General features: G+C 44.6%; 1 protein-coding gene across 1 annotated transcript in view; it reads left to right on the forward strand.

The window, feature by feature from the left end:
- The window catches only part of LOC137562610 (complement C3-like), a 340,327-nt gene that overhangs the window by 40,541 nt on the left and 277,272 nt on the right, over window positions 1-22,514 (forward strand). Inside the window, exons 9-10 of the mRNA XM_068274113.1 lie at window positions 4,782-4,905; window positions 13,834-13,949. Of these exons, the coding sequence (XP_068130214.1) occupies window positions 4,782-4,905; window positions 13,834-13,949 (240 nt within the window). The remainder of the gene's footprint in view (window positions 1-4,781; window positions 4,906-13,833; window positions 13,950-22,514) is intronic.

Raw genomic sequence — 22,514 nt, forward strand, 5'->3', positions numbered from 1 at the left:
CACACCCAAGCACTGCATTGGACCGCTAAAAACAGCCCTTCAGGGAACACAGTACTATAGCGCGGTGTTCCCTGACTGTCCACCGGGTATACAAAAGTGTATTGTTATAATACGCCTCTCTAGGGTGATCATATTTTGATTTCCAAAAAAGAGGATAATCATAACAGTATGTGGGCGTGGTCATGGGTGGGGCCAAAAATACACCACCTTAGCAGTGTACTGTCCAACTTCACTGTCATGGAGGGCCGTTTATTTTTTTCCAGACCACATGATGGAGGGCCGGCCGACCACAAAATGCAATCAGATTCGCAGAAGATTTCCCCACAAAATGTAATGAGATTGGCAACAGATTTCCCCACAAATGGAATCAGATTGGCAGCATATTTCTCTACAAATGCAATGAGATTGGCAGCATATTTCCCCACAAATGGAATCAGAGTGGCAGCATATTTCCCCACAAATGCAATGAGATTGGCAGCAGATTTCCCCACAAATGCAATGAGATTGGCAGCATATTTCCCCACAAATGCAATCTTATTGGCAGCACATTTCCCCACAAATGCAATCTTATTGGCAGCAGATTTCCCCACAAAATGCTCTTTCCCCCATGCTGCGCGTGGCTGCCTAAATATACCTCCCTTGTTTTCTCCTGTGTTGCAGCTGCCACCGCTAACACACATCAGATCGGCGGTGAGCAGGATATAGGAGTCAGCCACACCAGCCGCGCAGCGGTAAATTCAAATGCAGGAAGTGACATCATCGGTCACGTCCAGCATTTAAAGTCCACCGTGCGGCTGCTATGCGCCGGTCTGGCTGGTTCCCATCTCCTGCTCACCGCTGATCTGATGTGTGTTAGCGGTGATGAAGAGCTGTTTTGGGAGCCGAACGAGCCGGCTCTTTGGGAGCCGAGCAGCCGAGCCAGCAGAGCCGATGCTTAAAGAGCCGGAATTCCCATTACTAGACTGAGTCTCAGTCTAGTAGACTGAGACTCAGTCTAGTGATGGGAATTCTGGCTCTTTAGAAAGCATCGGCTCTTCTGGCTTGGCCACTCGGCTCCCATTAAAGAACCTTCTCGTTCGCCTCCCAAACGGCTCTTCACTACCCAGGCATTTATAAAACCCGCCAGGACGCCCCGGACAGGTTGGAAAAAGTGGACCTGTTCGGGCAAAAGAGGACGCCTGGTCACCCTATGCCTCTGCATATACATGCCGCGGAATCGGAACGCTAACTGGTTGAAAGAAACACGCGTCACTAACATGACTAACATTGATTCCGGGCAGACAAAGACCGCCGCAGCTTGCCACAGAATCTGTGCAGTAACTTTGTTCTGCCACTGCAGGGATGTGGTGAAAATGTCACTTCCGTTACATCAAACCGTAACGTCGCAGTCTAAAAGTTTCCATAGACTTTCATTGCCCGTCGGTGTGGTGCCGTAAAAATACCACACTGGTGTGAAAGGGCCCTCAAGATGTATAGAAAATATTCACATAAAGGAAGATAAGAGATCAGCTTATTTTATGCAAGGAACTCTTGCAAATTTACCCTTGCATCAGCGTATGACAGCGATCGCTTCTGTGTCTCCCCAGGGGACAGCGTTGGCTTAGATCGCAGCGATGTACATTGTAAATAGACAGCCGTTTCACAGTCTAACAGTCTCCTAGCAGCGATCATTGCTGGGAGACTGATGACAGAGCGGAGCTCCGTCGTTCAAGCGGAGATGCGATGCCAATCTCCTGCAAAACCCCGCCCCAGGACTTCACGCCCAATTGGCGTTGAGCGGGCCTGGGGCTGCCGCCGTGTCCACGCTAGTTAGCGTGGAGCAGTCGGCAAGTGGTTAAGGTGCCCACTTGCAGTGATGAGAGGCCACATCTGAATCCCTCTAACCATCAGCAGATGCAAATTGGATGGAAGCCTGTTGATTTCAATAGCCTGCATTTCCCTATCCTAATTTGTATGTGTGGAAATGCAGCAAATCACACCTAGTGGAACGAACCTTTAACCTTTAACCATCCATTAACTGTCCTTGTCGAAAGCAGTATAACATGTTGGCATGGTCCTATTGCTTGCCTGGTTAAGGATTTGAAGAAATCAGCTTCAAGTGTATAAAGTGGTGCCAAAAACTAAGGATACTCATTTCGGATTCCGCGTACCTTACATTTCCAAATTTCTGATATGTAATGGGCTAACCGCAACTGATATTGGAAATCAGATATTGGCGGAAATGCCGCAGTAAAGAGACACTGAAGCGAAAAAAAATGATGATATTATGATTTGTATGTGTAGCACAGCTAAGAAATAAAACATTAAGATCAGATACATCAGTGTAATTGTTTCCAGTACAGGAAGAGTTGAGAAACTCCAGTTGTTATCTCTATGCAAACAAGCCATTAAGCTCTCCGACTAAGTTAGTCGTGGAGAGGGCTGTTATCTGACTTTTATTATCTCAACTGTAAGTGAACTGTTTACTTTTTCTCTGCTAGATGAGAGGTCATTACTTCACAGACTGCTCTGAAAGAATCATTTTGAATGCTGAGTGTTGTGTAATCTGCACATATTATAGAATAATGCAATGTTACAAAAAACACTATATACCTGAAAATAAAAGTATGAGAATATTTTCTTTGCTGCTAATCTTCTAGAAATTATTCATAGTACACAACCAATTCATTATATCATATATTTTTTTTTCGCTTCAGTGTCTCTTTAACTCAACTCCATAATGTTAACCCAAACACAGAACTCGGAAGCATTGGACCATTCAGGGACTGCAAAATGTTTCAGTTAAAAGCAGGTTACCGCTGTAATTTTAGTCTTGTGATTGGCTTAAGACTTCCGTGGTATTTTGATTACAGTGGTAAATAGAGATGGCTCGAACAGTTTGCCGGCGGACAGTTCCTGGCGAACTTCCACTGTTCGCATTCTCCGTGAACAGCAAAAATTTGGCGTGCTCGAAACCGCCCCCTATACATCATCATGGAGCCAAACTTTGACCGCTTACCTCACAGTCAGCAAACACATGGCAGCCAATCAGCTAGCACCCCCTCCTGGACACCCCACCCCTCTATCAAAAAGTAGTTGTGGTGGCCATATTGGATTAATTCTTTGCTGGTTGGTGACTGTTAGTGAGAGCAGGGTCAGACTTGCTGCTGATAGGTAGGGAAAGCATTAGCTAGGCCTGTGTTCTTGTTCCTCACTAGCTGTGTTTTTTGCATTTCTTTGTGTGTGACACTCCACAGCCCACTGACACCCAGAGCTGTGCGCACACTACTGCTGTTGTGGCCACATTAAGTTGCAGGCACAGAGTACCACTCCAGTGCATTATTTGTAGCAATGTAATATGATTTCTGCCCTTTAGCGATTAAAACACGACTGCGTCAACTCTGTAATTTTTGGTGGGACTTTTGGCATGGATCCCCCACTGACATGCCACAGTCCAGGTGTTAGACCCCTTGAAACAACTTTTTCATTGCTTTTGTGGCCAGAAACAGTCTTTGTAGGTTTTACAATTCGCCTGCCCATTGAAGTTTATGGCGGTTCGCATGCTCGCGAACATTTGCAGAACTTTTCATTCACTGTTCACGAACAGGAAAATTCTGTGTTAGCGACATCTCTAGTGATAAAGTTCTGCATTCTCTGACGGGTCCAATACTCAGTAGTATTATAATGAACTAACTTTAAAGCAACAAAAGACTTTCCTCTGAAATCGGATATTGATGGAATCGGCAATCGGCATTTTCGGTAATTGGAATTAGCGCGTAATTGGAAATCAGCATTTCTGACTCAAAACACGCAACATCATCAGAATATCCGTTTGGCGTAGCCCCGGGTGTATTAATAAGGGACACAAAGAAGACTTACAGATTCCATCATAAGTTTGCCTCCATACCAGGGCTGGGCTGAGGCAGAGGCGAGAGAGGCTCCAGCCTGATGGCGCAGTGTAGGAGGGGGCACACAACTCACTCAGCTAATATTCCCCTATTGTGTGAGATTAAGGTGCTGGGGGGTTGGGGGCTCTGGGGCGCCTCTTAGTCTAATAGCAATCAGTGTGGGATGGCTGGGGTGGGAGGGATGGACGGGCGCACTTTGGTGTCTCAGCCTTGGGTGCTGGTGGACCTTGTCCCGGCTCTGCTCCTTACTATTATCTCAGCCTCTTTTATGGTGTCCTTAGCTCAATTTTTATTTATTTACGGTAACTATTTAGTATTTATATAGCACTGTCACCTTAAAGCGGATCCAAGATGAAAAACTATGACAAGTAACTTGTCTATATATCTTATCTAAAGTTTAGATAGTTTACAGAGCTAATCTAGCTGCAAACAGCTTCAACCGTTTATGATTATTTATTCCTGTGATACAATGAGATTGGCCATGTACTGTTTGTCCCATTACACACTGATAGCATCTCCAGCCTTCAGCCTGTGAAAACTTCACTCCACACTCCTCCTCCCCTTCCCCTCTGCCTCTGAAACCTTTGGCTAGTAACCTCCTCCTCCTCCTGCCCAGAATGAGCTCCCATAAGCCCTTGCTACAGTGCCAAGGCACTCTGGAAAAGCTGTGGGCGAGGCTTGTTTAATTTGTAGGGAATTAGAGTATTAAAACAAACAAAGTATCTGTCTTGAGAAATGCCCTATAAACTATATGAAAGTAACACAATTATGCAATGAGCAACAGTTTATCTTGGATCCACTTTAAGTAGTGCTTGTCACTGTATTTAGTCTTGTCACTCGCTGTTCCTCAGAGGGGTTTACAATTAGTTTTCTTCCTTTTTAATTTTCTTTCAGTTATCCAATTCTGATTTAGATGTAATTATCCTGAAAAAGAAAGACCTTGTCAAAGTCTTCCCAAAGGAAACGGATATGCTCGGATGGAAGCTGTACCTGTCAGTAACCGTCATCACAGATTCAGGTAAGGGCAACTATTAACCACTTAAGAACCACAGGAATTTTCAATGATCTGTGCTGGGTGGGCTCTTCAGCCCGCAGCACAGATCGTGTGGCAGGCACGCAGGGCGATCAGACTTCCCCCCCTTTTTTCCCCACTAGGGGTGTCCTGTTGGGGGGGTCTGATCGCCGCCGCTCACTTTCGCCTAGCGGGGGGGGGGGGTGCTCCTCAAAGCCCCCCTATGCAGCGCTATTCCCCCCTCCCTCTCCTTCCCTCCCTCTCCTGCCCAAGATAGCACAGCGATCCGTCCTGTACCGCCTCAGATAGGCTTCAGCCTATCAGATGCCGGCGATCCTCGGCCTATCGGTGTTGGCTGGTCGTTAAGTGGTTAAATTCAACAACGCCAATTCTGAAAGCAGAAAAACAGCCTACCAGTAATTTATCATTATGGCCATATGCAATTCACTTTTTCTCTTTAGTTTTCTCCTAGTTGGTATTTTAAAAATTGTCAATAAAATACCTTTTAAACCACCAGAGAGCAAGAAAATACTCAGAATTATTTTGAAAGTACCTTTCCACCTACTTTTTGGTACTTTTTCAGTTGCAAAGTGTTGAGAAGTTATTTTAAATAGAAGATGAAAAATTATCCGCTAGGAGAAAACTTAGGAGAAAAAGTGAATTGCATATGGGTCTATATGTCAACAACAGGAAAAAACAGGAGCAATTTATGATGCAAATAACACAAGTCTGTAATCATGTTATTGGTTATCCCAATGAAAACATATGAATCCCATATAAATCCCATCAAAAACAGTATTTCATTAAAAAACAACAACATAATAATAATATCAACACAATGGCCCGTATGCAATTTGGTTTATCTCCAGAGTTTTCTCCTTTTTCATCTTCTGCTAAAAAAAAATTTCAGCACTTTCTACTCTGAAAAAGTGGCAAACAGTAGGTAGAAAGTAAGTCAATTCTTGCTTGGTGGTGGCTTAAGAGCATTTTACTGATAAAGTGAAACCACTTATTTGCAGCACTAGTTGCAAGGGATAAAGCAACTGAAGATGCTGCACATGAAGGAGAAAGAGGAGGTGGAGGGTGGCTTTGCATTTGTGTGCTGCTTTTCCTCAGGTGGTCATCCCATTTCTGTTTGATCTTTTTCATCATGTGCCTTCGTAAGGCAGTTGTCCCTCCGCGGGTCTTGGTCTTTCCACGATTCAATTTTTGGAGGCAGAAAGTACAGGTGGCATCGCTGTCATCTGAGGCAGACACACAAAAAATGTCCGCACCGCTGAGCCCTGGGATGGTGATGGCATTGTGGTGATGGCGGGCAGGGCCGGGCCGAGGCAGAGGCTGGAGAGGCTCCAGCCTCAGGGCGCAGTGTAGGAGGGGGCGCACAATTCATTCTGTTGTCATTCCCAATTGTGTTTGAAGCAGAAAGAAATAGGAAAAGGGGATACATGGCAGTGACTGCAAGTCAGATAACTAGAAATTAAGGTATTAGGGAGGTTGGGGGCCCTGGGGCGCCTCTTAGTCTAGTAGCAATCAGTGTGTGACGGCTGGGGGGGAAGGAGTGGAGGGGCGCACTTTGGTGTCTCAGCCTTGGGTTCCGCAGGACCTTGTCCCAGCTCTGATGGCGGGAGCAGCTGACCTTGAAGGGTATGTTGGCTGGCTGTCCATAGGTGGCGATACATGCCGCCGGACACTTCCACAAGCTGTTTCTGATGACGAGCTCCCTCTGCTTCTTTCAGCAACTCGTCTCCTCCTACTCCTCTCTGACTCCCCCTCTGAACTGTCCCCCTGTTCATCTTGTCTATTGGGAACCCATGTGACATCCATGGCAGTATCATCATCATCATCATCATCATCATAATCATCCTCCACAGCTTCGCTTGTATCAGACACCTCCAAAACTGCACCAACAACAGGTACTTCATCATCCTCACACCTTACATCCATACTGATGCCTAACTCAGACATACTGTATGTGGTGGTGTAACATGCTTAGTTCCTTCATATTGTAACAATAATGGCTGTGAATCAGTTAATTCCCCACCAAATAACTCCTGCAAACTTTCAAATGGAGCGCATGTGGTGTTAGTAGTAGCAGTAGTGGCTGGCGGCTGAGTGTTAAGTGGGGTGCCCGAATCAGAGCAGGAGGAAGATATGTCACGGTTCCGTGCGGAAGCTGAGAAAGATGAGGTGTTCTGTGTTAAATAGTCAATTACGTCCTGATGATCTTGGGAGTTGATGGCACGTGCCTTCTGAACACTGTACTTTGGTCAAGGGCCGCACAAAATCATGTCAGCATAACCTCGAACAGACCAGCCGGGTGGCCTGCCTCTGGCTCTGCCTCTGAATCTGCCTGTTGTTTTGTCCATATTGGGGTAGGAATGAAGTGAAAGGTATGCACTGACTTGACTAATACTATGTGCAGTCACAGATGCAGTGAAAGGTATGCACTGAGTGGTATATAAAACAGTGTGCAGTCACACAGATACAGTGAAAGGTATGCAGTGACTGCTGGTATAATACAATGTGCAGTCACACAGATGCAGTGAAAGGTACTGACTGCTGGTATAATACAATGTGCAGTCACACAGATGCAGTGAAAGGTATACACTGACTGCTGGTATAATACAATGTGCAGTCACACAGATGCAGTGAAAGGTACTGACTGCTGGTATAATACAATGTGCAGTCACACAGATGCAGTGAAAGGTATACACTGACTGCTGGTATAATACAATGTGCAGTCACACAGATGCAGTGAAAGGTATACACTGACTGCTGGTATAATACAATGTGCAGTCACACAGATGCAGTGCAAGGTACTGACTGCTGGTATAATACAATGTGCAGTCACACAGATGTAGTGAAAGGTACTGACTGGTGATATAATACAATGTGCAGTCACACAGATGCAGTGAAAGGTATGAACTGACTGCTGGTATAATACAATGTGCAGTCACACAGATGCAGTGAAAGGTATACACTGACTGCTGGTATAATACAATGTGCACTCACACAGAGGCAGTGAAAGGTATGAACTGACTGCTGGTATAATACAATGTGCAGTCACACAGATGCAGTGAAAGGTACTGACTGGTGGTATAATACAATGTGCAGTCGCACAGATGCAGTGAAAGATATGCAGTGACTGCTGGTATAATACAATGTGCAGTCACACAGATGCAGTGAAAGGTATACACTGACTGCTGGTATAATACAATGTGCAGTCACACAGATGCAGTGCAAGGTACTGACTGCTGGCTGTAAGGATCCGCTCAGCTGGCTGCACAGGCAGACAGCTGTTTCACCATTCCTTATGTCTGAGGGATGCAGGTCTCTGGAAAGGAGACCTGGCTTCATCTTGCAACTTTCAGAGTTGCTTTGCTGAGGGATTTGCATACATGCAAATTGCCCAGCTGTCTCCCTTGAGGGCTGGCAGTATAAGAAGCTATGTTTCCCAGAGTCCTTTGCTGGTCATCCCATCATGGTTTGTTGAAACACTCCTAGAGTGTCAGCCGTGCTATTGCTTGTTAAAAGTTATCTTAGAGTAATTCTTGGGACTGCACTAGGCAGCTTCCCTAGTGCAGTTAGATTGTTATCTGTTTTGTCTGTATTGCCTCTCTGTTGCGATTGTCCTGTCGCCAACGGTGGTCGTCAGGAAATCGTTCTGTCTGTCTTGGAGTATAGCTGGAGCAGCGGTTCCTACCAGCTATCTCATCTGTTTGTCTTGCTTGGATCGCACTAGCCTCTAGCGGTAGTGGCTGTGGATCCTTCTGATCTGCTTTCTTGGAGTATAGCTGGAGCAGCGGTTGCTACCAGCTATCTCATCTACCTGTCTTGCTTGGATCGCACTAGCCCCTAGCGGTAGCGGCTGTGGATCCTTCTGATCTGCAATCCTGTTTCTGTACCTGGATCGCACTCGCTCTGGCGGAAAGAGCAGTGGATCTTCCCTAGCCTGTTCCTGAACCCGGATCGCACTCGCTCTGACGGAAAGAGCAGTGGATCTTTCCTCTCGTATTCCTGTTTTCCATTTGTCTGTCTTGTCTGATACGAACGCTTGCTGTAGGCTCGGTGAGGTAACCGTTAAGAAAGTGCTCGCGTCCTCTGTTTCGTGTTTGTCTGTCAGTGGTTAGTTAGGCGTGCTTGTCTGCACTGAGGGGTATATAAAACAGTGTGCAGTCACACAGATGCAGTGAAAGGTATACACTGACTGCTGGTATAATACAATGTGCATTCACACAGATGCAGTGAAAGGTATGAACTGACTGCTGGTATAATACAATGTGCAGTCACACAGATGCAGTGAAAGGTACTGACTGCTGGTATAATACAATGTGCAGTCACACAGATGCAGTGAAAGGTATTCCCTGACTGGTGGTATAATACAATGTGCAGTCACACAGATGCAGTGCAAAGTACTGACTGCTGGTATAATACAATGTGCAGTCACACAGATGTAGTGAAAGGTATACACTGACTGCTGGTATAATACAATGTGCAGTCACACAGATGCAGTGAAAGGTATTCCCTGACTGGTGGTATAATACAATGTGCAGTCACATGGAGGCAGTGAAAAGGTATGCACTGAATGTGCTGGGCTTGGCACAGTATCGCAATTAGCAAGGGCCAGCTGCGACAGACAGGGCTGTATATGCAGTGTCAGTGGCACACACACACACACACAAAAAAAAAAACATCACAAGAACATTAGCTCTCAAAAGAGCTTTTTTTGTGGTTTTCAGCAACAAATATCAGGTAGGAGCAAGCTAACAAGACCTAACTAGCTTTCCCTATCTCTCCAGCAACCTCTCCATTCTCTCACTAGCAGCAGGCAGCAGACAGAGTGAGAATATGGCCGATGCAGCAGTGTTTTTATAGGGGAGGGCGGGGGTCCAGGAGGGAGTGCAGCCTGATTGGCTGCCATGTGTCTTCTGACTGTGATGTAGAGGGTCAGAGTTTAGCCCAATTATGTGGTATAGGGGGCGGGTCGATCGCGCTATATGTTCATGGTTCGATGCGAACCCCCGTTGTCCGTGCGAACAAGTTCGCCGGCGAACCTTTCGAGCCATCTCTACTGTCCATTGACAAAAATGCAGAACGCATGTTACATTGGACACCAACGGTGGCACTGTTAAAGTGAATCTGTAGTGTATTTTTAAATAAAAAACAGATACTCACCTAAGGAGAGGGAAGGCTCTGGGTCCTACATAGCTCTCCCGTTCTCCTGCCGGTCTCCTCGTTCCCCGCAGGCTCCTCCATTCAAATCTCCCACTGCGGGAGACTTCAGCAGTCTTTGTAAGAGCTCAGGCTTCTGAAGACCGGCAGCTCTGTACTGGGTACTCGCATGTGCTCGAGAGAGGGCCCTCGCACGTGCACAATAAGGAGCGGCCCGTCTTCAGAAGCCCGAGTGCTTCTGAAGACTACCGAAGTCTCCCCAACCCGGAAGAGAGCAGAGCATATTGATAGGGTGGACTTAGCCTTAGTAATCCTCTGACTTCTAACTATGTTTCTGGCAAGGATGAGCAGAAACATCGTAGTTCGCATCTACGCATCGTAATTCGTAGGTGAAGTTTCAAAACTACGAATTTACGCGTAGCAAAGTACCGCTACGCGTAGCCTACGCCCACTATGCATAGTTAACATGTGTATTGCGAAGTGAACTATGAATGCGTTACTCGCGTCTAATTTTCCACGTGCGATTGTATGCTTACATATTTACTCATTGGAAAGGGGAATATACGTATTTTATTATTATTATTATTATTATTTAGTATTTATATAGCGCTGACATATTACGCAGCGCTGTACAGTGTGTGTATATATATATATATATATATATATATATATCTTGTCACTAACTGTCCCTCAAGGAGCTCACAATCTAATCCCTACCATTGCCATATGTCTATATTATGTAGTGTAAGTACTGTAGTCTACGGCCAATTTTAGGGGGAACCAATTAACTTATCCGTATGTTTTTGGAATGTGGGAGGAAACCGGAGTGCCCAGAGGAAACCCACGCAGACACGGAGAGAACATACAAACTCTTTGCAGATAGTGCCCTGGCTGGGATTCGAACCAGGGACCCAGCGCTACAAGGCGAGAGAGCTAACCACTAGCCACCGTGCTGCCCGCATAGAAGCGTTCCCGGTATAGCATACGCATAGAAGAGTTCCCGGTATAAGCATTTAAAGAGAAATTCATGCGTAAAAATTTTCTGCATAGGGGCATAAGCATCCGCATACACTACGCTTCGCACTACGCGTAATTGCGTATTTTAACGCGTAGTCCACGAAATGCATACGAAGCGAATGTTTGATTTCGAAGCCGTAGTTTGGCGAAGTTGGCTGACTATGACCATCCCTAGTGTCTGGGACACAAAGTGGGCTGTACTTTCCTTGGAAGAACATAGATTACAAACAGTGGCGTAGCTAAGGAGCTGTGGGCCCCGATGCAAGTTTTACATGGGGCCCCCAAACACTCTATACATAACAATTGATACAGCACGCCAAAACCTGCCAATGGCAACTACAGTGTCAGAGGTGCAATAAGGTGATGGGGAACAGTTTGTTTATGATCACTACTATTCAAAGCATCTATAGAAGTGATTATTATGAGCACAGGATCAATAGAGAGCTAATAATGCAGTTGAGCGAGGGCCCTTCGGGGCCCCTCTGGCCCAAGGGCCCCGATGCGGTCGCAACCTCTGCAACCCCTATTGCTACGCCCCTGATTACAAAAGGACAATTATTAAAAAAAAAATGTAAAATGCATACAGTATGGAAAATGTACTGTAAGGTTTTTTCCCAGAGTAGAACGCACTATAAATATTTTTGTGCCAGAAGTGTGAAGGAGTAGGAAAGCTGGCATCTTTGTATAGACCCTTTACAGGGACTGTTTGAAAAGAATAAGGTAAATGCTGAGAATCCCCCATGAGGGACTAGTTACTACTGTAAGTGACAATAACATAGGAAAAAGTAATTTATAGAGCATTTTACTCTGGGGGAAAATGTACAATTTATGTGTATGGATTTTAAATGTTATAATTTTGGGGGGATACTTGTTGTTCAACCTTTACTTGTTATGTTCTACACACTAAGGCTACTTTCACAGTGGCACGTTACAGGCGCACGTTAGAGCAGCCTGTAACGCAGCCCAACTCAAAGTAATGAAAAATCAATGGCTGTTCACAGTGCCCACGTTGCGCTACAGTGTAACGCTGCACGTTCTATGAAAGTGCAGCATGCTGTGCGTTACACGCACTTTTAGCCACGTTAGACTGTTTGCACATGCTCAGTAATGTTGTTTTATTGTTTTTTGTGTGCTGGAGAGGAGGAGGGGAGAGTCCGCTATTTTGCCTAGCCACGTGGCTAATTAATATTCACTGCACTGCAATGCCGGTTCTCTTCCTGCTAGCAATGATTCATATGAATCATTCTCTGTTCCCTACCTGCTAGCAATGATTCATATGAATCATTCTCGGTTCCCTGCCTGCTAGCAATGATTCATATGAATCATTCTCGGTTCCCTGCCTGCAAACAATGATTCATATAAATCATTGCCGGTTCTCTGCCAGCTAGCAATGATTCATATGAATTATTCTCGGTTTTCTGCCTGCTAGCAATGATTCATATGAATCATTCTCGGTTCTCTCCCTGCTAGTAATGATTCATATGAATCATTGCCGGTTCTCTGCCTGCTAGCAATGATTCATATGAATCCTTGCCGGTTCTCTGCCTGTTAGCAATGATTCATATGAATCATTCTCGGTTCCCTTCCTGCTAGCAATGATTCATATGAATCATTCTCGGTTCCCTGCCTGCTAGCAATTATTCATATGAATCATTCTCGGTTCCCTGCCTGCAAGCAATGATTCATATAAATCATTGCCGGTTCTGTCCAACGAAAACGGCGCACCAAGAGCCGCATAACGCGACTCTAGGTAGCGTCCACCTTTAGCACCACCATGCATTGCGTTAGGGGAACGTTATGCGACCTTAACGTCCCCTGCAACGCAATGTCCCACTGTGTAAGAGCCCTAAAGGAAACATAATCGGAATGCTTTTCCATACTAATATAATTTGAGCTAATTTTTAGTACTAGCGTTCGAAAAACAGTATATTACACTCAGAAACCAAAATTATCTGGAACATGACACTTCAGCACCAGTGCAAGTGGACAGGGTCACGGGGAGTTCACCTGCTTGCGCTGCACGCCGCTCATCCTGTGACTGGTATGTTTCCTCCTTCCGGCTTGGAAACATATAAGTCACATGAAGCGTGCAATCTAGGAAGTAAACTCCCCGCTATGCTGTCCACTTGCTCGGGTGCTGAAGTGTCGTATTCGGGATGATACGGGTTCCAAATTTAATATCCCAAATCAAGACATCAACTCTACACATTTTTCTTCTTTTTAACCCATTAGCAGCTTCAATTATCTCCTTTGAGATAAGTGAACTGCTTTTGACCTCAGTTGGCAGAATTCGTAGTCCTGTAAATTCTTGGAATGCTTTCATCCTCCTCTCTACTAGCAGGAACTATAGAAACTGAAAGAAAGTCCTCTGTTATTGTCTTGTACTGCCCCCTAGTGACAAGTGGCCATAAATACACATTACCGAAGCACTAATTAGAAGCAAGGAAATGTAACAAGTAAGAAATAAAAAAAAAAATAACATTTGAGGCTTGCAGGGCCTTGAGCAGCAAATTGACTGCTAAAGGGTTAAGAAGTCTTAGAGTTTCAAAGCAGTTACTTGTAAAATCCTTGCAATGGTAAAATCTGCTATTTTTTCAGTCAGTACAAAGGTTTGATATTGATATAGTTCTCATTTATTTTATGTATTTGTTTTGTTTCATGACTGAGACTGTTAATTTGACCTGTGTCCTTCCATCACTGGATCGGAGCAGCCTGTTTACACCATGTTTTCTCACTCATTTGCAGGCAGTGACTTACTGGAAGCCAAACTGGAGGATATTCATATTGTGGAATCTCCGTACAAAATTCTCTTCACCAAAACTTCCACCTATTTCAAGCCTGGAATGACTTTTGATGCCACGGTAAGACTGACCTCCCTATTAGGCGTGTACAGTACCCTTGTCTTGCAGTGCTAAGGTCACAGGTCGGCATCTGGGCCATCACTCCATCTGCTGGGAGTTTGGGGCTCTGTTCAGTACTGTTATAAGATTTCTGATTTTAGCTGTGTTTTAAAATACTATCATTCTCTGGTTAATACCATAGCATTCAGTCATTTGATCTCTGCCAATTTAAATGGAGGATTTCAGATCATTCGCCTCTAATTGTGTCGCTGGAGAGGAGCGCTTAGATAGTCAGACCAGTGTGATGTTTTAATGCTTTCTGGCTGTCTCTTTTCCCATTACCAGATACAGTAGGTCACTAGACCAAAGCTTTTTGTTTTTTGGCAGATAATGAGAACTCCTCCTCTCATTGTTTGGGACACCTTCAAGTGTTGCATGTGAGGCTGCTTAGATGCTAGTGTCCCACATTAAACGAGCATCTCTCCAAATTAATCCATGCCATGCACTGATGAGGATTAAACAATCTGAAACAGTCTGTATGCATGTTGGATTATTATGGCTCTGTACAAATTAACAAGCCGACACATCATTGCATTCCAGCAGTTCTGGAGGTGTGTTTAGCTTCTAAGGGTAACAATGGTTAATTTGCATATATTCAGCAGTGATGCCCTGGGAGACATCTCAAGCTCACTCCAACCTGAATTATCGCAAATTCTTTCTGTTTTAAGAAAGCAAACTTTTGTTTTTCTCAAGAAAGAAGAAAGGCTCCTTACCTTGTGTTCTCATTTGGAGCAGGAGTATGTTAAAGTGGACCTGAACTCTTGCACAGGACACAAGGAAAACTTAACAGAAATGCATCCTGTGTGTATTTAAAGAATTTAGCCTGTATAATTCCCCCTCATTTGTATCTAATCACTAGTTGTAATTTGATCTCCCCTGTGTCACATGACTGCCTATGGCAGATAAGCAGATAAGCCCATTTAAAAGTACAGGATGTAAACAATATGTCTGCTTCCATGAATCAGGAAATAGAAACTGTGCAGGTATATTTTAGGATTTGTATCAGCTGTAACAAAGAAATGTTTTTTTGTTTAAAGGTTATTATGCTGTTGGGTATCTTTTAGAGCAGAGAGGAATTCTGAGTTCAGGTCCACTTTAATAACCCATCTGCAAGGCTGTATTTACCATAAGGCACTGTAGGCATGCGCCTACAGGCGCCTGATGATGGAAAGGCGGCTCACTCCCCTCCCAAAGCACCTCCCTCCCTCCATATGCAAAGTCTTGATGAGAGTGTAAATGAGCTCTCGGCATTCCACTGGCCAGATCTCCCTTCAGTCAGGGGCACCTCTATCTACTTTAATACTGGGGTTCCTCTAGATACCTAGTACTTGTAGGCACCTCTAGCTACTTAATATTGAGGGTACTTCTGGCTACCTAATACTAAGCCAGCACACTTGTGGTGCAGTTCGTTTGGGGTTTGTAGGTTCATGGAGGGCAAAGTCTAAGGTGCCTATAGGCTACTGTTAAAGAAAGCTGGGTCTGCCCATCTGACCAGTCTAGGAGGGACTGGCTCCTTGCACAACATGAACTAAACCTATTCTTAAACCTTAATTCTAAACAGTAATTGTTTTTCTCTAGACCAGGGGTGTAAAACTCAAATACAAAGTTGTATACTGGGACCTAGTCGCGAGCCAACCTCAATGTCTACTGGCCACCTTCCTCCATTCTAAAGTTCCCTGGTGTCTAATTGCCCCCCCCCTCCTTCCCCTATACAGTTCCCTGGTGTCTGTTGGTCCTCCCTCCCCTATACAGTTCCCTGCCATCCCTGGTGTCTAGAGGCCCCCACACTCCTATACAGCTCCCTAGTGTTTAGTGCTTCACCTACGATATAGCTTCCCTGGTGGTCTTTCTTGAGTGGGCCAAACATAATGCAAAGTGGGGAAAACCATTTGAGGGCCAAATTTAATGGCTCTGAGGGCCAGATTTGGCCCGTGGGCCAGAGTTTGACATGTATGCTCTAGACAGTTATTTTTGAGAGTGGAAACTTTTTGGGGAGGCTTCTCACACAGATGTCAGTGGCACACAGTCATAGCGGGTTCGCTGTGATCATAGGTATTGCTAGAGGAGACAGGTGAATACTTAGAACAAACGCTGACATTCTAGGAGAATTTGTCCACTTCTATGAAAATCTATACTCATCCCACTCAGATAAAGCCACTGATGATACTACTACTAGTGATGAGCAGAAATTACGCCTATGTGTAATTATGCATTATAATTTGCAAAATTATGCATCATAATTGTAATGGAAGAATTTGGGGAAAATAGTAATTAATTACGTATGTAATTGTAATAATTTGTAATTCCACAGAATTTTTTGTGTAATTATGTGCCGACTTTAGGGGTTGATAGCAAAGATTCCATACATGCTATTGCTACCAAAATTGCTACGTATATTGAGGAGAATAGTGGGTACAAGTTAAAAAAAAATTGTTTTCAAAAAGATCTTGTAGTTTTTGAGAAAATCGATTTTAAAAATGCAAAAAAAAATGTTTTTAAAATCAATTTTCTGAGGTTTAAAAGCCATTTTTTCTTTGCATTTTTAAAATCGATTTTCTCAAAAAATTAAAGGTCTTTTTGAAAACTATTTTTTTTTACTTGTATCCACTATTCTTTTATGTGTATATGTAGCAATTTGGCGACAATAGCATGTATGGGGGCTTTGCTATTCACTGACAAATTTGGCACAAAATTACTTGAAAATTCATGCCAAACTATGAATGATTGTACAAAATCAATTGAATTAGCAAACTGTAATTAAGTATAGGCTGAATTGCGAACATTAGCTTATTACAATCATCACTGGATATATCAGTGCCTACCTCTGTAATTGCCCGTTTCCTATGCTGTCGGAGGGACAAGTTGGTGAGTTAGATAGCACCTTCACACTAGAAGAGATTGAGATAGCTATCTTCTCCACTCTTCATAGTAATAAGGCCCCAGAACCTGACGGACTACCAGACAGCTATTACAAACAATATAAAGATGAGCTGGTCCCCAAGCTGCTCAAGATGTTCCAGAATCTGGACTCCCCAGAGAACCTTCTCTCTAGCTGGAACAATGCCACAATTATAGTTTTGCTGAAGGTGGGCAAGGACCCACTCCAGTGTGGCCCTTACAGGTCCATCTCTCTGCTTAACGCAGATTATAAAATCTTTGTTAAACTATTGACCAATTGATTGGCTAAACATATCCTAGATATCACACACCTGGATCAAACCAGCTTTTTGCTGGAGAAGAGCACCTATATTAATATCAGAAGGACTATTATCCACTTCAAGATATCACACAACGTCAATGGAGATAGAGCCCTGTTGTCACTTGACATGATGAACGCGTTTGACTCCATAGAGTGGACCTTCCTCCTGGTTTGCCTTCAGTGGTTTGGATTTGGGCCTAAATTCACATGGTAGATTCGTGCATTGTACAGGAATCCAAGGGCTTGGATCTCTGCGAATGGCCAGGTGTCAAAATACTTTGGACTGCAGCAAAGCAGGGGTGTCCGCTGTTGCCCTTCCTATTTGCCATTTCTATTGAGGCCTTGGCCGTTAAGTTCAGAGTCTTGCACTCTATTTAAGGTATGTCTTTGGGATCCCTTGCTGACCTTATTGGTCTCTATGCTGATGATATTATTTTATACCTGGAACCATGTGGGCTTCTCTGCGTGAAGCCATGGTGCTCATTAATGAGTATGGCTTATAGAGATGGCTCAAACACTTCGCCGGCAAGATTTTTCCAGCGAAGATCAGTTATTCGTGCTCGCCTTTGACCCCCTACATCACAGTCAGCGGGCACATGGCAGTCAATCAGCCAGCACTCCCTCACGGACCCCCCCCCCCCCCAAAAAAAAAAAAAACACACTCCATAAAGTGCAATGCATACTCCAGAAAGTGCACTTTGCTTTGTACTAGATCTACATGAGTTTTATGCTCCGTTCATAGCCTGAGGTAGCGGGATAGCCTGCGAGGCGCATTGCACTTTCTGGAGACTGGAGTATGTGAATAAATATTTGGTTGAACTCTATCAACAATTTGTTGTGTCTACTTGGAGGAGAGGAGGGAAGTCCACCCCGGCCTCCCCCTATTTCAAATTTTTTATTGACTTTTATCCTTTTGGCGTCTGTTTGCCTGTACATGTTCTAAATCCACCCATGGTGTAGGGGTGTTGCCCCCTTTTTTCCGATCTACAGAGAGCGACTTCTTAATCCTTAGGGAGGACAGGTCTAATCTCCTCACCTGCCTTTACAGTGGTTGCTTTGAAGGTAACCCTGGTTTGTGAGTATTAATATCATATACTTACTTTGTCATACTCATATTACCATTACATACTACACTATATTGGGCTGTTGGTGTCTCTTTCTGTGATCACATACGCATTCTTCCCGGAGCATGCCCTGCGAAGACTGCTGAATCAGGCCGTAGAGGAGCATGACCATGAAGAGCTGTGGGCACCATCACCACCATCAGAACCAGACTAGTCATCGACACCTGTTGTACCTGCAGCAATGCAGAGGGGGCAGTTGTCTGAAGAAGAGAAGTCAGAGGAGGAAGGTGGCTTTGAGGAGTTTGAGGAGGAGGTGGAAGAACAACTTCAGCAGGCATCCCAGGGGGCTTGCGGTCAACGTTCGGGTACCCGTGGTGACGTACGTGGTTGGGGGGAGGAGGAGACCTTTTGTGACCTCAGTGAGGAAGAGGAGCTAGCTAGCTCGGCATCCAGGGGCGTAGCAATAGGGGTTGCAGAGGTTGCGAACGCATCGGGGCCCTTAGGCCAGAGAGGCCCCGAAGGGCCCTCCCTCAAATACAGTATTAGCTCTCTATTGGTTCTGTGATCATAATAATCCCTTCTATGGATACTTGGAATAGTAGTAATCATTAACAAACTGTTCCCCATCCCCTTCTTGCAGCTCTGACACTGTAGTTGCCATTGGCAGGTTTTGGTGCGCCGTATCAATTATTCTGTATAATGTGCTTGGGGGGGCCCCATTGTAAAACTTGCATCGGGGCCCACAGCTCATTAGCTCCGCCACTGTCAGCATCCAACCTTGTGCAAATGGGGTTTTTCATGCTGTCCTACATGATGAAGGACCCCCATATAAAAAAAAAACTCAAGGACATGTACTGGGTGGCAACACTACTGGACCCTATGTATAAGCACAATGTGATGGAACTGTTACCAAATCACAATCAGTCGGAAGATATGCACAAGTTCCACAGCAGCCTTCAAGATATGCTGTACACTTCATTCTAGGGTGACGTCACAGCACAACAGGAAAGAGGTGCCAGGAATTCTCCTCCTCCCATGGCCATGCTGGCAAGGATAGGACACTCTTCTGATGTGTTGGTGATGTCGGACATGCACAATTTTTTTTGGCCAACGCATCGCAACAGCCCTTCGGAATCCACCCTAAGAGAACACCTAAACCGACAGGTAGCGGACTACCTTTCCTTAACTGGCGATATCGACAGTCTGAGGAGCGATTAACCGATTATAACCTGACTCTGCTTGAATTCTGTAATTTTTGGTTGGACTTTTGGCATGGATCTCCCTCTGGCTTGCCACAGTCCAGGTATTAGACCCTTTGAAATAAGTTTTCCATCACTATTGTGACCAGAAAGAGACCCTGTATGTTTCTAAATTTGCCTGCCCATTGAAGTTTATGGCGGTTCATGCAAACTGGAAGTTTTACGGAAGTTCTAATTCGACATTTGCGAACCCCAAGTTTGATGTTTGCGACATCTCTAATGACCTATTCTTGGGCATTAAAGAGACTCCGTAACAAAAATTGCATCCTATTTTTTATCATCCTACAAGTTCCAAAAGCTATTCTAATGTGTTCTGGCTTACTGCAGCACGTTCTACTATTACCATCTCTGTAATAAATAAACTTATCTCTCTCTTGTCAGACTTGTCAGCCTGTGTCTGGAAGGCTGCCAAGTTCTTCAGTGTTGTGGTTCTGTGATGCATCTCCCCCTTCCAGTCCCCTCTCTGCACACTGCCTATGTATTATTTAGGATTAGAGCAGCTTCTCTCTTCTTTCTTATCTTTTACAAGCTGGATAAATCCTCCTCTGAGCTGGCTGGGCTTTCACATACTGAAGAATTACATACAGGCAGAGCTGTCTGCACTCTGCAGGAAGAAACAGCCTGACACTTCAGTGGAAGATAGCTGCAGGCTGAAAGAAACACACAAATGATCTCTTGAGATTCAAAAGGAAGGGTGTATACAGCCTGCTTGTGTATGGGTGTATTTTCTATGTGTGGACATACTGTACATCAACCTACTTCCTGTTTTGGTGGCCATTTTGTTTGTTTATAAACAAACTTTTTAAAACTGTTTTTAACCACTTTTAATGCGGCGAGGAGCAGCGAAATTGTGACAGAGGGTAATAGGAGATGTCCCTAACGCACTGGTATGTTTACTTTTGTGCGATTTTAACAATACAGATTCTCTTTAAGACAAATTGGGAAAAGTCATATATACTGCTTATAGACAGGGAGAAAATTAGCTTGAGTCAAGAAGAGTGCCACTTACTGGTTCTTTTCCAATTTAGATATTTAGTCATTGTTATTATAACTAAATCTCCAAGTGCATTCTATTCAGCTGACATTGGCCCCCCGCTGCAACAGCTGTCCGAGAAGTGTAAGGCTGTGTTTCCACTTGGCTTCCAGATCACGCGCGGCCAGCGGGAGCAGACAGTTTAATATCCACTCTGATAGTCAACAGCAGGGCCGGGCCGAGGCATAGGCTGGAGAGGCTCCAGCCTCAGGGTGCAGTGTAGGAGGGGGCGCACAATTCATTCAGCTGTCATTCCTAATTGTGTTTGAAGCAGAAATAAATAGGAAAAGGGGATACATGGCAGTGACTGCAAGCCAGATAACTAGATATTAAGGTGTTGGGGAGGTTGTGGGCCCTGTGGCACCTCTTAGTCTAATAGCAATCAGTGTGTAATGGCTGGGGTGGCAGGGATGGAGGGGCGCACTTTGGTGTCTCAGCCTTGGGTGCTGGAGGACCTTGTCCCAGCTCTGGTCAACAGTGATCCAGCTGGAGCCCGGGGCAGATGCGCTCCCTCATAGGCTATATAGGTGAATGCATCCGCCTGCCCGGGATTATCGCGGACTGCACATAAATTCAGTCCGCTTACTGCCATGGATCCCGCAAAATGGACAAAAAAGTAAGTTCACGACTCCAGTGGGAATAAAGCCTAAAACCTGGAGTAAGCTTCCTTTAGCAGTCATTGGCAGTGTTAACCTGCTCAAAATGATCTCGCTTCCAAAAATTCTGTATGTAGTCCAGCTCTCGGCAATCCCCATTTGTAAGTGGTTCTCTTCCAAACCTGTCTGCTTTTGTTTGGGGAGCTAAAAGAGCAAGAGCCGAACTACAAACTTTGACTAGACCCATCACTGAGCTGAGGGCGAATTGGCACGTCAAGGCTTTTTCTCTAGATTCTAGCTGGACAACTCTGGTTTCTGCAATCCTGGATGCCCAATCAATCCCCTTCCTCTTCAGAGGCCTTTTTGACCACCTACGTCCCAGGAGGTCATTTGTTTAAGCTCCTGGTCCTGAACCCCGGGGCTACAGCTGCTGAGCGCCCTCTCATACCTGTACACCAGTTGGCCATAACAATTATTATAGTTATTATTATTATTACAGAAATTTGGTAAAGCAACTCATAAATATACTCACTACCTTCCTAAGACCCCATTATGGCACAACGTGGCACCCCCTAACCTACTTACCTTGCCATTCCCAGTGTTTTGGAAAATGAGAAGAGTGGATACTTTGACACATGTTATATCTGATGATCATCTCCTGCTTTCTATGGAAGAGCTTATTCATAGGTATCAGGTACCTGGCTCCGCATGCTTCAGAGCATTTTAAAGGGACTCCGAGCACTTCTCATAGGCATGCCTTTAAGACTCTGACCAGTACTGCAAAGTACTTAAAGATACATACCTTTCTGTAGCTTGTGATCTCCTCTTTCATTTGATGCTGTTCTACACCAAATAGTTTTCATTCAATTTCAATTTAAAAATCGCGGCTGCCATCTTGGCTATGTTCTAACTTCCGTGTCATCCCTGTCTTCTCTGTTAGAGAACTGCATCACTGAATGAAACAGGAAGAGGAAGTGACACGCATGGCCATTGCAAGAGGCTACTCCAGAGGGGTCATAGCACGACTTTGTTGGAAGTCGTCTGGCTTAAAGGCATGCCCATGAGAGGTGCTCGGAGTCCCTTTAATCTTAGAAACAGCCTACAAGCCCAGTTTGGCATCTCTAGACTTTCTATTTCTCAGTACCCATTAATTGAATCAGAACTAGAATCAGAATAATTTATTTCGCCAAGTACAACAGAGGTTGTACCCGGAATTTCTTTTGGCTCATACAGGGTCAGTGATGGTACAAACACATACATGCGATCCAACACATACAATCAAGTACAGTAGTACAAAGTAAGCATATACCTATATATACATACAGCACATAACTATGGTGAAGGACGCGTGGGAGGGTCTGGAGTGCTATGTGGG

The sequence above is a fragment of the Hyperolius riggenbachi genome, chromosome 3, assembly GCF_040937935.1.
Source record: "Hyperolius riggenbachi isolate aHypRig1 chromosome 3, aHypRig1.pri, whole genome shotgun sequence".
Taxonomy (NCBI): domain Eukaryota; kingdom Metazoa; phylum Chordata; class Amphibia; order Anura; family Hyperoliidae; genus Hyperolius; species Hyperolius riggenbachi.